Source organism: Neopsephotus bourkii, unplaced genomic scaffold, assembly GCF_033783945.1.
Source record: "Neopsephotus bourkii isolate Nb327-2 ecotype Australia unplaced genomic scaffold, CSIRO-AGI_Nbou_v1 NB_301, whole genome shotgun sequence".
NCBI classification, from domain to species: domain Eukaryota; kingdom Metazoa; phylum Chordata; class Aves; order Psittaciformes; family Psittacidae; genus Neopsephotus; species Neopsephotus bourkii.
The window spans coordinates 75,760-90,281 of NW_026900810.1; the positions used below are offsets into that span (position 1 = coordinate 75,760).

The following is a 14,522-nucleotide window of genomic DNA, read 5'->3' on the forward strand; positions in this document are numbered from 1 at the left end:
ATCCCTATGGCACCCCATGGCACCCCCTCCATCCTCACCCAGACCCAGGTACCGCACACGGGTCCCGCATGGGGGACCTCATTCTGCCAGCCGAGGGGGGGCTGCCAGGCCGGGCTCAGCACCCTGGGGGTCCCTTCCCCTGCTGGGTGCCATGAACAGCAGCACCCTGCACCCTGCATGGTGAGACTGGGGCTGTCATCCCATCGCCATCCCCATCCCGGTGCCATGGTGCGGGCATGGGGGGTGCTCCCAGCCCCACTGCTGACACCTCGGGCCCCCACAGGCTCAGGGGTGGCCCCCGGACCCGAGGGGACCCCGGTGTCCCTGCCACCCCATGAGCACCCCACTCCCACTGAGCATCCCCCCCCCAGCCCTCAGCCCCCCACCCATGGGTGCCTCTGACCTTGTGCAGAATAAAGGGTGTGAGGAGGGGTCCTGGCTTGGGAATCCCATGGGAATGGGGCGTGGAGGGGGGTGGGGGACACCCCTGTCCCCAGGCAGTGGGACAGCCAACAGTGTGGATCACCCCATGCACATGGTGTGTGTCACCCCATGAACACAGCGTGTCACCCCATGCACACAGCGCGTCACCCCATGCACACAGCGTGTCACCCCATGCACACAGCGTGTCACCCCATGCACACAGCGCGCCACCCCATGAACACAGCGTGTCACCCCATGCACACAGCGTGTCACCCCATGAACACAGCGTGTCACCCCATGCACATGGTGTGTGCCACCCCATGAACACAGCGTGTCACCCCATGCACACAGCGTGTCACCCCATGAACACAGCGTGTCACCCCATGCACATGGTGTGTGCCACCCCATGAACACAGCGTGTCACCCCATGCACACAGCGCGCCACCCCATGAACACAGCGTGTCACCCCATGCACATGGTGTGTGCCACCCCATGAACACAGCGTGCCACCCCATGAACACAGCGTGTCACCCCATGCACATGGTGTGTGTCACCCCATGCACACAGCGTGTCACCCCATGAACACAGCGTGTCACCCCATGCACACAGCGTGTCACCCCATGCACACAGCGTGTCACCCCGTGCACACAGCGTGTCACCCCATGAACACAGCGTGTCACCCCATGAACACAGCGTGTCACCCCATGCACATGGTGTGTGTCACCCCATGCACACAGCATGTCACTCCATGCACACAGCGTGTCACCCCATGCACACAGCGTGTCACCCCATGAACACAGCGTGTCACCCCATGAACACAGCGTGTCACCCCATGCACATGGTGTGTGTCACCCCATGCACACAGCATGTCACTCCATGCACACAGCGTGTCACCCCATGCACACAGCGTGTCACCCCATGAACACAGCGTGTCACCCCATGAACACAGCGTGTCACCCCATGCACACAGCGTGTCACCCCATGAACACAGCGTGTCACCCCATGCACACAGCGTGTCACCCCATGCACACAGCGTGTCACCCCATGCACACAGCGTGTCACCCCATGCACACAGCGTGTCACCCCATGCGCACAGCGTGTCACCCCATGCACACAGCGCGCCACCCCATGAACACAGCGTGTCACCCCATGCACATGGTGTGTGTCACCCCATGCACACAGCGTGTCACCCCGTGCACACAGCGTGTCACCCCATGAACACAGCGTGTCACCCCATGAACACAGCATGTCACCCCATGCACATGGTGTGTGTCACCCCATGCACACAGCATGTCACTCCATGCACACAGCGTGTCACCCCATGCACACAGCATGTCACCCCATGAACACAGCGTGTCACCCCATGAACACAGCGTGTCACCCCATGCACATGGTGTGTGTCACCCCATGCACACAGCATGTCACTCCATGCACACAGCGTGTCACCCCATGCACACAGCGTGTCACCCCATGAACACAGCGTGTCACCCCATGAACACAGCGTGTCACCCCATGCACATGGTGTGTGTCACCCCATGCACACAGCATGTCACTCCATGCACACAGCGTGTCACCCCATGAACACAGCGTGTCACCCCATGAACACAGCGTGTCACCCCATGAACACAGCGTGTCACCCCATGCACATGGTGTGTGTCATCCCATGAACATAGCGTGTCACTCCATGCACTCAGCGTGTCACCCCATGTACATAGTGCGTGTCATCCCATGAACACAGTGTGTAACCCCATGCACATGGTTTATGTCACCCCATGCACAGTGTGTGACCCCATGCACATGGTGTGTGTCATCCCATGACTGCAGCATGTCAGCCCATGCACACAGCGTGTCACCCCATGAACACAGCGTGTCACCCCATACACATGGTGTGTGTCACCCCATGTCTATGGTGTGTGTCACCCCGGGTCTATGGTGTGTGTCACCCCATGCACACAGTGTGTCACCCCATGTCTATGGTGTGTGCCCCGCCGTGCACCAGCCCCATGCCCCTGCTCTGCCATGTCCCTGTGCCCCCACCACATCCCCAGCCCCATTGGCAGCTGCCTGCTGGGTCCTGCCCCCCCTGCCCGCAGCCCCCAGCCCCTCACTGAGCCCCACGGTGCAGGCCAAGCCCTGCCCCACGTCCCCATCAGGGTCCCACCGCAGCCCATTTGCTCCCCATAGGCAGCCCCAGGGCCACCCCTCACTGGGGGGTTCCCAACCTGGGGGTCCCTGCTGGGGGTCAGGGGTTGGGGTTGGGCTTGAGGTCCCCGCTCGGGGCTGCCCAGCCCAGGCCCGGCCCCTGCCCCAGTTGAACCATTAACAAGGGTGACACCATTAACTGGTGACCCATTGTCCTGCGGGGATAAAGCCGGGGGGGGCCGGGCAGGGCCAGAGCCGAGCACCCACAGCCCCGCCGCCATGAGCAGCCAACGGGTGGTGAGTACGGACCCACATCGGCCCACGCATGGGGGGCAGAACCCCCCTGCACTGCCCCACACATGGGGGACAGAGCCCCCCTGCGCTGCCCCACACATGGGGGACAGAACCCCCCTGCACTGCCCCACGCATGGGGAACAGAGCCCCCCCTGCACTGCCCCACACATGGGGGACAGAGCCCCCCTGCACTGCCCCACACATGGAGGACAGAGCCCCCCCTGCACTGCCCCACACATGGGGCACAGAGCCCCCCCTGCACTGCCCCACACATGGAGGACAGAGCCCCCCCTGCACTGCCCCACGCATGGGGGACAGAACCCCCCCTGCACTGCCCCACACATGGGGAACAGAACCCCCCTGCACTGCCCCACACACGGGGGACAGAACCCCACTGCCCCACATATGGGACAGACCCCCTGCACTGCCCCACACATGGGGGCAGAACCCCCCTGCACTGCCCCACACATGGGGAACAGAGCCCCCCCTGCACTGCCCCACACATGGAGGACAGAGCCCCCCCTGCACTGCCCCACACATGGGGAACAGAGCCCCCCCTGCACTGCCCCACACACGGGGAACAGAACCCCCCCTGCACTGCCCCACACATGGGGGACAGAGCCCCCCCTGCACTGCCCCACACATGGGGGGCAGAACCCCCCTGCACTGCCCCACACATGGGGAACAGAGCCCCCTGCACTGCCCCACACATGGGGGACAGAGCCCCCCCTGCACTGCCCCACACTGGGGGGCAGAACCCCCCTGCACTGCCCCACACATGGGGGACAGAGCCCCCCCTGCACTGCCCCACACATGGGGAACAGAACCCCCCTGCACTGCCCCACACATGGGGGACAGAGCCCCCCCTGCACTGCCCCACACATGGGGGACAGAACCCCCCTGCACTGCCCCACACATGGGGGGCAGAACCCCCCTGCACTGCCCCACACATGGGGAACAGAGCCCCCCCTGCACTGCCCCACACATGGGGAACAGAGCCCCCCGCACTGCCCCACACATGGGGAACAGAGCCCCCCTGCACTGCCCCACACATGGGGGAAGCCCCCCCACCCCGGGGGCAGAAGCCCCCTGCACTGCCCCACACATGGAGGGCAGAACCCCCCGCACTGCCCCACACATGGGGAACAGAGCCCCCCCTGCACTGCCCCACACATGGGGAACAGAACCCCCCTGCACTGCCCCACACATGGGGAACAGAGCCCCCCATGCAGTCCCATGCGGTCCCATGCAGTCCCACGCAGCCCCATGCGGTGCCATGCAGCCTCATGGAGTCCCATGCAGCCCCATGCAGCCCCATGCAGTCCCATGCGGTCCCGTGCAGCCCATGCGGACCCATGCGGCCCCATGCGGTCCCATGCAGCACCCGCAGCACCCTTGGTCCCCCCTGCTCCCCCCATGTCACCCCCCTCCCTGAGCAGCCCTTTCCCCCCCCAGGAACCCAAGTGCCCCGAGGAGCTGCCCCCCGGCACGGCCGCGCCCCCGCACCAGTACCGCAACTACACGGTGAGGGGGGCCCCATCACTGGGCGGGTACTGGGGGGGTTCTCCTGCCCCAGTTCAGCTGCTCGGGGGGTCACTGCCCCAGCCCAGTCATTATGGGGGGATCCAGCTGCAACCCCCATATCCAAGCCGGGGGGGTCTCATCCATTACTGTGGGAGTCCGGGGGTGCTGTGCTGTGTTGGGGGGTGCCCCCACCCCTAGCCCCCCCCGTTGCACGCAGGAGGGGAAGCTGCTGGAGCGGGTGTACAACACGTACCGGCTCATGCACACGCACCAGACCGTGGACTTCGTGCGCAAGAAGGTGTGAACCCCCCCTGCACCCCAAGTCCAGCCGCGCACGGGGGCACCCACACCCTGCGCGCTGCGATGGGGGCCGGGGGTGTTGGGGTCACCGCCCCCCCAAACCCCACTGCATCCCCATACACACACACACAGTGCGCGCAGTACGGGCCGTGCTCGCAGCGCCGCATGACGGTGATGGAGGCGCTGGCGCTGCTCGATGGGCTCGTGGATGAGTCCGACCCCGACGTGGACTTCCCCAACTCCTTCCATGCCTATCAGACAGCCGAGGGCATCCGCAGGGCCCACCCCGACAAAGGTACAGCAGGGGGGCCCCCACACCCCCAAACCCCCCCCCCCCGGGGTCACTTCCATTGGGGGTGACGGCCCCGCTCACCCCCAGACTGGTTCCACCTCGTGGGGCTGCTGCACGACCTGGGCAAGGTGCTGGCGCTGTTTGGGGAGCCCCAGGTGAGTGGGGGGACACTGGGGGGGGGCAGGAGGGGATGACCTGCAGGCACAGACCCCCATGCACCCCCGCAGTGGGCCGTGGTGGGGGACACCTTCCCCGTGGGCTGCAAAGTGCAGAAGTCGGTGCTGTTTGGGGACTCCACCTTCCACGACAACCCCGACACCAAGGACCCCCGGTACAGGTGAGGTGGCTGCTGGGGGCACCCCTCAGTGCACCCCACATCACCCCCGGGGTGGGGGGGCTGCAGGCACCGACCCTGAGCCCCCCAACCCGGCTCCATCCTCAGCACTGAGTACGGGATGTACCAGCCCCGCTGCGGCCTGGAGAATGTCCTCATGTCCTGGGGACACGATGGTAAGGGAGGAGGGGGGAGTAGGGGGGTCCCTCACCCACAAACAGGGCACCCGGACCCCCCTCTTTCCCAGGGATTCAGGCCTGGAGCACTTTTGCTGGGGGGGGGGGGTGCTGCTCTTGGGGTGCTCAGCCCCATCGCTGCACCCCACTGCTCCCCAGAGTACATGTACCGGGTCATGAAGTTCAACAACTTCGCCCTGCCCAAGGAGGTGAGGGATGGGGTTGCAGGGAAAGGGGTGGGGGGGAAGCAGTAATGGGGGGGACAGACCCCCCCTCTGTGCCCATCCCCATGCCCCCAGGCCTTCTACATGGTGCGGTTCCACTCCTTCTACCCCTGGCATGCGCACGGGGACTACCTGCACCTCTGCAGCGAGGAGGACCTCCGCATGCTGCCCTGGGTGCGCGAGCTCAAGTGCGTGACTGGGGGGGGTGTGGGGGGCTCTGGGAGGGGGTTCAGCCCCAGGTGACCCCCCCGGTACTGACCACCCACAGCAAGTTCGACCTGTACACGAAGCAGGAGGAGCTGCCCGACGTGCAGCAGCTCCGCAGCTACTACCAGGCGCTCATCGACAAGTACTGCCCTGGGGAGCTGTGCTGGTGAGGGGGAGGCACACCGGGGTCACCCCCAAGCCGGGGACAGCGCTGGGACCACACCAGGACCCCCGGTACCACACTGCATCGGGATCCCCACCGAGACCCCCAGGGCAAGGCACCGGGATCCCTGCCACAAGACACAATGCACTGGGACCCCCAGTGCAGCACACCAGAACTCCCACTGGGACCCCCCACTGCACCACCCTGAGACTCTTCAGCACACCCCAGCCCCATGGCACAGCCCCTTCGCCATGGGGGGCACTGGGGCCATACAATAAACCTGCTTGTCGCACACACCCAGTGGCACCTGCACTATAGGGGAGACATGGAGGGGGCACACGGGGGACTCCTCCCCAGGCAGGAATCCCAGCAAGAGCCATGGGGCTGGAATGTCAAAGGCTTTATTTAGAAAACATAGGAACCTGTTGAACTCCGAAGTGGGGGGCAGCACCCCAACTGCTCTAGTGAGAACCCAAACTGGGCTGGTGGTGGCTAAGGGCTGGGAACGATAACTGGAAAGGCTGGCGCTGCCCAAAGCTGCTCCCACCAGCACTGAACATGGCCCCACCAGTGCCTGACGTTGCCCCACCAGTGCCAATGCCCACCCCACCAGTGCCAGCATCCCCCTGAAGCCGCAGCACAGGGCTCAGAGGCAACGGAGCCACCGGGCGCTGCTGGCGTTAGTGCAGCGCCCTGGGGTGCCTTCGGGGCACCGGTGGAAGACGAGACCCAGGCTGGCGGCTCCGGGGGCTACTTCTTCCTCTTGGTGCCATGGCGGCCACCCCCGCAGGCCTCGGGGCCGCCGCAGCCCCGGCTCTCGCCCCTCTCCTGGGGCTCCCTCCTCCGCATGTGCCCGTTCTTCTCCGCGCCCCCCCGGTCCGCAGGGTCCCCGCGCCGGGGCCCTTTGTGGCAGGTGGGGGGTGCCCCCCCCCGGCACTGGCGGCGCAGGGCTCGCAGGAGGCAGGCGGTGGCCACCACCAGGTAGAGGGACCAGAGGATGGTGGGGCCGGGCACAGGGCGGCAGAGCTGGCGCAGCGACTGGAGCACCCGCGGCAGCACCGCGGCCAAGGGGCGCCTTGCCGGGGTCTTGTCCTGCTGGGGGCGAGGAGGGGGTCAGGGGGGCACTGGGTGATCATGGGGCGACCATGGGGTGACCGTGGGGTGGGGTCCTACCTTGAGCCCGTGCTGGTTGAGCAGGTTCTCCAGCAGGGGATCACCCAGGGACACAGTGGGGAAGAACTCCTGCACCCGCTGCCGCCGCCACCACGAGTGGCTGTGGGGTGGGAGAGCTCAGCACCCTGCCTGGGCACCCCATAGCCCCAGGCAGAGCCCAGGGTGCTGAGGAGCTGCAGGGCAAGTTAACGGTCCCAGGTAGATCCCAAATCCAGCACCCCCATGGCACTCACACAGCTGCACCATCTGCAAGCAGATGTGGTGTCACATCAGAGCCGGGGTGCAGGGGCGTGCAGAGGGGTCCGGTGCCACTCACCTGCCCTCGGCGCTGCTGGTGAACCAGTACTTGTAGAGCTGGGCACGGATGTAGACAGGGGGGCGGGCGCTGAAGGGATACTGGGACTCATGGACCTGCACCAGGCGGATCACTGCAGGAGGTGCGGTGTTAGGTGCGGCCGGGAGCCTGTGCCCATGGGTGCAGGGGCACCCCGAGGCGCTGCAGGGGCACCCCGAGGCGCTGCAGGGCTGGAGCCAGCGTCCCCGGAGCACAGAGCACTGCCCCGGCCCCACTCACCGTCCTCCTGGCCCTGCAGCAGGCGGTGCACGAAGCTGCTGAACCAGGGGCTGCTGCTGTGGTGGCTCAGGGCCGCAAACCACATCTGCCAGTCGAGCCGGGGCTGGTGCGGGGCCACCACGGGGGGGGCCCTGCTCACGTTCCCTGGTTTGTACATGAACTCGATCTCCTGGTGGGCAGAGAGGGATTGGGGGGTGTCAGCAGGGGTAAGGAGCTGGCCCTGGAGCTCCCCCAGCGCTGCTGGCATAAGGCTGAGCGCACCCAGAGTCACTTCTGGGGTTACCGTCTGCATCCAGAGGGATAAAGCCCCCCCCAAGGGGACAGGCCAGTGCGAAACAGATGCTTGGATCCAGTGGAGTGGATTCCTCAGGCACCCCACACCTGCCTGTGGCACTAAATAGAGCTGTGAGACTTGAATCACCCCAGCTCAGTGCATTCAGTTCCCAACACCCACAGCAGCGCTCCAGGCCTGAGCAGTGCCTGGAAAGCTGCCCATGAAAAAGGACCTGAGCGAGGGTGGTTGGCAGTGGCTGAATGAGCCAACAGCGGGCCCAGGTGGCCAGGGAGGAGCAGCACAGTGCTCTGTGCCACCACCAGTGCAGCAGCAGGGCCAGGGCAGGGATTGTGCCCCTGTACTGGGCACTGGGGAGGCTGCACCTCAAATCCTGGGTTCAGCTCTGGGGCCCTCCCTACAAGAGAGACCTTGAGGGGCTGGACCGGGGCCAGAGAAGGGCACGGAGCTGGTGCAGGGCCTGGAGCACAGGGGTGATGGGGAAGGGCTGAGGGACCTGGGGGGGTTCAGTGTGGAGAAGAGAAGGCTCAGGGGGGACCTGATGGCTGCCTCCAACTGCCTGAGAGGAGGATGGAGCCAGGAGGGGCTGGGCTCTGCTCCCAAGGAACAAGGGATGGGACAAGAGGAACCGGCCTCAAGCTGCACCAGGGCAGGTTTAGATGGAGCTGAGGAACAATTCCTGCCCCAGAGGGTGCTCAGGCATTGGAACAGGCTGCCCAGGGCAGGGCTGCAGGCACTGTCCCTGCAAGTGTTCACACAGCGTGGAGACGAGGCCTCAGTGCCATGGGGCAGTGGTGTCCTTGGCAGGGCTGGGAACGGTTGGACTGGATGATCCTGAAGATCCTTTCCCACGCAAGGGCCCTGTGAGGGGGCACCAGCGCTCACCTTCCAGTTCTGCCCATCGTAGCTGCCCTCCAGCACCACCTCGGGCCGCCCCCCGACGCCCGTCATTCTGCGGAAGAGCCCGTAGGAGTTGACGAGCTGGAGGCGCTGCACGGCGCGGAACGCCTGCTGGATGCCGGGCCACAGCTTCCCGTTGCACTCAGGCTCTATGTAGGTGAAGGGCACCTGGGCAGGGGCAGAGAAAGGCTCCAGCACCACGGCGTAGGGGCCCCAGAGCAGGTCCTGCTCCCCAAACCCCATCCCTGCACTCACCAGGCTGATGGCAAATACCCCCACGGCGGCGGTGGCAAAGATGACCCACTGCAGCATGGCCCAGAGCTTCCAGAAGCAGCCACGGACACAGGCACAGCTACAAAGGGGGAGAGATGTGTCAGACTCATCGGGGCTGGAAGGGTCCCTGAATCTCAGGTCCTTCTCCTCAGGCTGCTCCATCCAGTCTCCCCCAGCCTGTAGTTGTGCCTGGGCTCAGTCCCCCTCTAAAGCTCCCAGCACCCCTGACAAGGCCCCCACTTCACACAGCCCCAGGGGTCAGGCTTCCCACCCAGCTCCACCAGACCCACGTGTCCCTCCCTGCAGCAACCCCAGAGCAGCCCCAGGCGTCCCCTCCCGTCACGCACCGGTACATGGCAGCCAGGATCTCCCAGGACAGTGAGAGGAAGGCCAGTCCCACCAGAGGCAGCGTCACCGCCCGCAGCCACGTCGTGAACTCGTGGTAGGTGAAGGCTGGAGCGAAGGAAAACCCATGGAGGGTCAGGGAAGAGCCCCTTCCACCCCGGGGACGCTGGGACCCTGCAGCCCCTGCTGCAACGTACCCACTTTGGACTCCAGCCACCTCTTCTCCCAGTTGATCTCCAGGCTGAAGTACTGAATGCTCCAGTAGAGCAGGAGGCTGTAGGTGCTCAGCTGCAGCAGCGTGGACAGGAAGGACCGGAGGCTGGGGGGCCAGGCTGTGGCATGACACAGCAGCTCAGTGCCACAGCAGACAGAGGCAAAACACATCCCTGCAGCAGCAGCCAACCCACCACCCCTTGCGGTCACACCGGCACAGGGCAGAGATGGGAGCCCACCCCCCGGACTCACAGCCTGCGTTCCTCCTCTTGCTGCGCCCTGCTGAGCGCCCCACATGCTCCTCATCCAGCAGGGAGAAGGCCAGGACGATGGTGAGCATGTTGAAGAAGTTATAGTTGCCCGTGAGGATAATGAGGACCTGCAGCAGGACCTAGGGAACAGCGAAGGGTTGGGGTGTTGCAGTGGCAGGGGGCAGAGGGCATCAGGCACCCCATCACCACCACGGCCACCCCAGCTCCCACAGGGGCCCTGTTCCGCCCATGGCCTGATCTGGGCTCCCCATCCTGGGAGCCCCACGGCACATGGGGTTATACGGAGCAGGACTGGACCCGTCTCTGCCCCCCGTCCCACCTGGCTGTAGAAGGCGAAGAGCCGGAGTCGGCGGATGGGGGCGAAGAAGAGGACGGGGACAGCGACCTCGATGATGTACGTGGCCACCACGCTGAACTTCTGGAACCACACCGGGAGCTGGTGCGCGAACCACGCAGCTGGGGTGGGGATGCACTGGGTCTCGTAGTGGTAGGTGAGAGCTGGGGGGGCAGCAGGGGTTGGGGGGGAACATGGGGGTCACATGGATGCAGCATGGAGCGGGCAGGGCCAGCACAAAGCTCTGCCAACACAGGAGAGGAGCCCACAGCGGCTGTCTATGGGCACGGGGAGCCGAGCCTGGGGCTGTGGGGGAGCCCCACAGCCGCAGCCCCCCCTCACCTGTGAGCCCCCACCATGTGGGGCAGCGGCTGGTGAGCTTCACCACCCCCGAGGCGAACATGAGGCGGAAGAGCAGCCAGCGCACGAGCCAGAAGGTGATGCTGTCGTGGGGGCGCCAGGCCGGGGCCCCCCATGAGAGGAGGCGCAGGGGGGCCACCAGCACGGCCAGGAACCCCGCTTCCAGCAGCAGACTGTCCCTGTGGGAGCATCAGCACTGTGGCCCCCCTTGCCACCCAGGCAGGGTGGACCCCCCAAAGGGAGGGATGAGGTGGGGGTGACTTACCACTGGAAGTAGAGGAAGACCTGTCCCACCTGCAGGAGAGAGGGAGGCTGGTGAGCAGGGAATGGGGGCAGGATTGGGCCCTAGTCCATCCCCCATGGCCCTGGGGTAGCCACAGACCCCCCACCTATACCCCAGTGGTGCTGGGAGAGAAGATTCCATGGTGCGTGCAGGAACACAGCCCAGCCCTGTTCAGCTCCAGCACAGTAGTGTCACTCATGGAATCATTGAATAGTTTGGGATGGAAGGGACCTTAAAGCTCATCCAGCTCCAACCCCTTCCACGGGCAGGGACCCCTTCCACTGGAGCAGCTTGCTCCAAGCCCCTGTGTCCAACCTGGCCTTGAGCACTGCCAGGGATGGGGCAGCCACAGCTTCTCTGGGCACCTTGTGCCAGCGCCTCAGCACCCTCACAGGGAAGAGCTTCTGCCTAAGAGCTCAGCTCAGTCTCCCCTCGGGCAGGTCAAAGCCATGAGGAGCAGCAGGAGCAGCAGGAGGGCAGCGGCCGGGAGCAGCTCTCACACCAGCCCAGGCTCGGGCTGGAGCCTGCCCCAAGGAGCAGGAACAGGGACTTTCTCTCCCGCATACCCTTAAAAGGGAGCGAGGAGAAGGAATTCTGGCCGCACATGGGCCGGAGGAGGCAGAGCCACACACGGCACAGGAGCCATGTGGGGACAGAGCCCCCTCCCACCCAAGAGGTGCTGCTCCCTCCCCTTGCCAGGGCACTGAGTCTCTCCGAGCCCCGGCTCCCACCATGGCTCTCCTGGGACACATGGACACAGCTCAACGGCACCTCCTGTGCCATGGAACAGCTCCCCATGGGTGCAGCCGGGTGCTGGGGAGACCGTGGGGTGACAGCACTGCAGAGGAGCCCCCCAGCACAGAAGGACCCCTTTCCTATAGCCAGCCCTTCACCTTTCCAGCTTCCCAACGGCATTCCCTGCAGTGCCAGACACAGCCCAAACTCCAGCAGGAGGGATCTCTAAAGAGAGGTGGGATTTCCTCCCTTCATTCCCTGGTTTCAGAGGAAAGAGGATCCCTCAATCTCTCCTACTGCCACCTGCACAGCGGGATCTGACTCACCAGCAGGAAGCGCTCGGGAGGGTGGATTCATGGCTGGGGGACACAGACCTTGTGGGATACAGGGAAAGGGCCTGGAGCTTGGGATAAGGGCCCTGGCAAGGCTTGGTAAGGCAGGGAATCAGCTCTGCAGGCAAGTCCAGGGGGGGTTATCCTAAGAAAGCACCAAGAATTGGCAGAAGGATGGGGCTGTACCCACCAACATGAGCCAAGGAGGTATCAGCACCTTCCCCACAGCTCCAAGGGGGAAGCTGAGAGTGCCAGGAGCTCATGGGATGGTATTAATAGAACAACGTCACCTCCCTGCCCTCCTAGATCCCATTCCCACCCCTCCAGGGTTCCACAAACCCTTTCCCATTGGATCCCATACCTGGTAGAGGGAGAAATAAAGCACCCAGAGCAAGGCAAAGAGCAGGCTGTCCCTCAGGGGCTCCAGCAGCAAGGCACCGAAGGAGCAGAGCACCCCAAGGAGGCAGAGCAGCTCCATTCCCAGCTCCGTATCCAAACCCAGGCTGGGCCCGAGCCACAGGAGGGTGGGAAAAGCCCGGAATTGCTCCCATAGACCCTGCCCAGTGAGGCGCAGCACTCTGCGAGCAGGCAGGATTCCATCTCTTCCATAGAGCCCTGGAAAAGGGATGGTGGGAAGTGGGATAAAGGCACTTTTAGGTTGGTAAAGGTGGGGCAGCACATTGGGAGCCCACCCTGTCAGTGCCTGGAGGAGCGGGGCTGCAAAGCAGCCCCCCGCTCCTCCAGGCACTGGCAGGGGGGCTCCAGCTTGTCCCCATTCAACACTGGCTTCCCTTTGGAAGCCTTGAGCACTGCCAGAAGAACTTCTGCCTTACCTCTAACCTGAGCTTCCCCTGTTTCCGTCTGACCCCATCACCCCCTGTCCTACTGCTGCAGTCCCTGATGAGGGTCCCTCCCCAGCATCCTCCCAGTATGCCATCGCCTCCCCCCATCACCTCCAGCCGCACTCTCCACATCTTTAACACCCAACATCCCAGCGCAGATCCCTGAAGGCCGCCGCTGGTGTCCGTCAGACCCGGAGCCGTTATTCCCCCTTGGAAAACCCATTTCCTCTCAGACTGGGCACGGAACAAGCCCTGGGATGAGCCCAAACGGCGGCCAGACCAGGGTGAGCCACGTAGGAGGCCGGAGCAGCCGCGGCCGCCGCAGCACCGCGCTGCGGTACCTCAGCGGGCTGTAGGCCCGGAGCCTGCCGGGACCCCCGGGACGGGACTGCGGGGAGGGAGAGGCCCACACTCCCCCCCCAACACAAACGAGAGACCCCGGCACCCCCACCCGCGCCCCGCCGTACCGGGGACCTGCACGTAGAGCGAGGCGAAGGCGGCGAGGTAAACGGCGGCCAGCCCGGCCAGGAGCAGCTCCCGCACCCGCCGAGGCGGCTCCGCCATCAACGGCAGCAACGGTAACGGCGGCGGCACCACAGAGCTCCCAGAGCGCACTGCGCCTGCGCGCAATGACGTCAGCACGCTCCTCCCCGCGCCCTTTCGGGCGGGAAGCGCAAAATGGCGGTGGGGAGGAGAGGAGGAGACGGGCGGCGGTGAGCGGCGGAGCGGGATCGGGCTCGGGATCGGGATCGGGATCGGGATCGGGATCGGGATCGGGATCGGGATCGGGATCGTGACGGGATCGGGATCGGGATCGGGATCGGGATCGGGATCGGGATCGGTTCGAGGGGAGCTTGGCTGGGATCGGCACGAACGATCGGCCCCGGGAGCTTGCCCAGGAGGTTGATGGGACCCAGTTGCGGGTCCCGCTGAGCTGCGGCTGCTCCGGGGGCATTGATGTGCGTTGTCCGTTCGGGGTCCTGAGGGGGCTGCTCCGCGTGTGCGGCTCTTGTGAGGCTGAGGAGGGCTCGGAGCTCAGCCCCGGGCCTCACAATGCAAGCAACGGGGTCCCATAGAAGCTGTGGCTGCCCCATCCCTGGCAGTGCTCAAGGCCAGGTTGGACACAGGGGCTTGGAGCAAGCTGCTCCAGTGGAAGGGGTCCCTGCCTGTGGCAGGGGTTGAGCTTTAAGGCCCCTTTAACCCAAACCAGTCTGGGATTGTATGAAATGAGACATTGAGGGGCTGGAGCGGGGCCAGAGAAGGGCAATGGAGCTGGAGCAGGGCCTGGAGCACAGGGGTGATGGGGAAGGGCTGAGGGACCTGGGGGGTTCAGTGTGGAGAAGAGAAGGCTCAGGGGGGACCTGATGGCTGCCTCCAACTGCCTGACAGGAGGATGGAGCCAGGAGGGGCTGGGCTCTGCTCCCAAGGAACAAGGGATGGGACAAGAGGAACCGGCCTCAAGCTGCACCAGGGCAGGTTTAGATGGAGCTGAGGAACAATTCCTGCCCCAGAGGG

General features: G+C 65.1%; 2 protein-coding genes across 4 annotated transcripts in view; one reads left to right on the forward strand and one right to left on the reverse strand.

Annotated features, from left to right (window-relative positions):
- The first annotated feature begins 2,829 nt into the window (after window positions 1–2,829).
- MIOX (myo-inositol oxygenase) overlaps window positions 2,830–14,522 on the forward strand; it is a 144,275-nt gene continuing 132,582 nt past the window's right edge. For both annotated transcript variants that reach the window (XM_061347118.1, XM_061347117.1), the window contains exons 1-10: window positions 2,830–2,862; window positions 4,315–4,383; window positions 4,601–4,681; window positions 4,816–4,978; window positions 5,063–5,130; window positions 5,203–5,312; window positions 5,418–5,485; window positions 5,645–5,694; window positions 5,785–5,897; window positions 5,978–6,103. In XM_061347118.1, coding sequence (XP_061203102.1) covers window positions 2,845–2,862; window positions 4,315–4,383; window positions 4,601–4,681; window positions 4,816–4,978; window positions 5,063–5,130; window positions 5,203–5,312; window positions 5,418–5,485; window positions 5,645–5,694; window positions 5,785–5,897; window positions 5,978–6,086 — 849 coding nt within the window. In that variant the 5' untranslated portion in view covers window positions 2,830–2,844 and the 3' untranslated portion in view covers window positions 6,087–6,103. The remainder of the gene's footprint in view (window positions 2,863–4,314; window positions 4,384–4,600; window positions 4,682–4,815; window positions 4,979–5,062; window positions 5,131–5,202; window positions 5,313–5,417; window positions 5,486–5,644; window positions 5,695–5,784; window positions 5,898–5,977; window positions 6,104–14,522) is intronic.
- On the reverse strand, window positions 6,652–13,593 carry LMF2 (lipase maturation factor 2). 2 transcript variants are annotated; one of them, XM_061347114.1, is made up of 14 exons: window positions 13,475–13,593; window positions 12,527–12,780; window positions 11,081–11,109; window positions 10,798–10,994; window positions 10,441–10,619; window positions 10,102–10,240; window positions 9,834–9,968; window positions 9,639–9,744; window positions 9,274–9,370; window positions 9,004–9,186; window positions 7,827–7,995; window positions 7,569–7,680; window positions 7,253–7,352; window positions 6,652–7,171 (listed from the first exon to the last, which is right to left on the reverse strand). In XM_061347114.1, exons 1-14 carry the CDS (start codon window positions 13,569–13,571, stop codon window positions 6,830–6,832), a joined length of 2,139 nt encoding a protein of 712 aa, XP_061203098.1. In that variant the 5' UTR covers window positions 13,572–13,593; the 3' UTR covers window positions 6,652–6,829. The 2 variants fall into 2 exon arrangements, with proteins under 2 accessions (XP_061203098.1, XP_061203097.1); XM_061347113.1 differs by having other exon boundaries at window positions 6,652–7,174.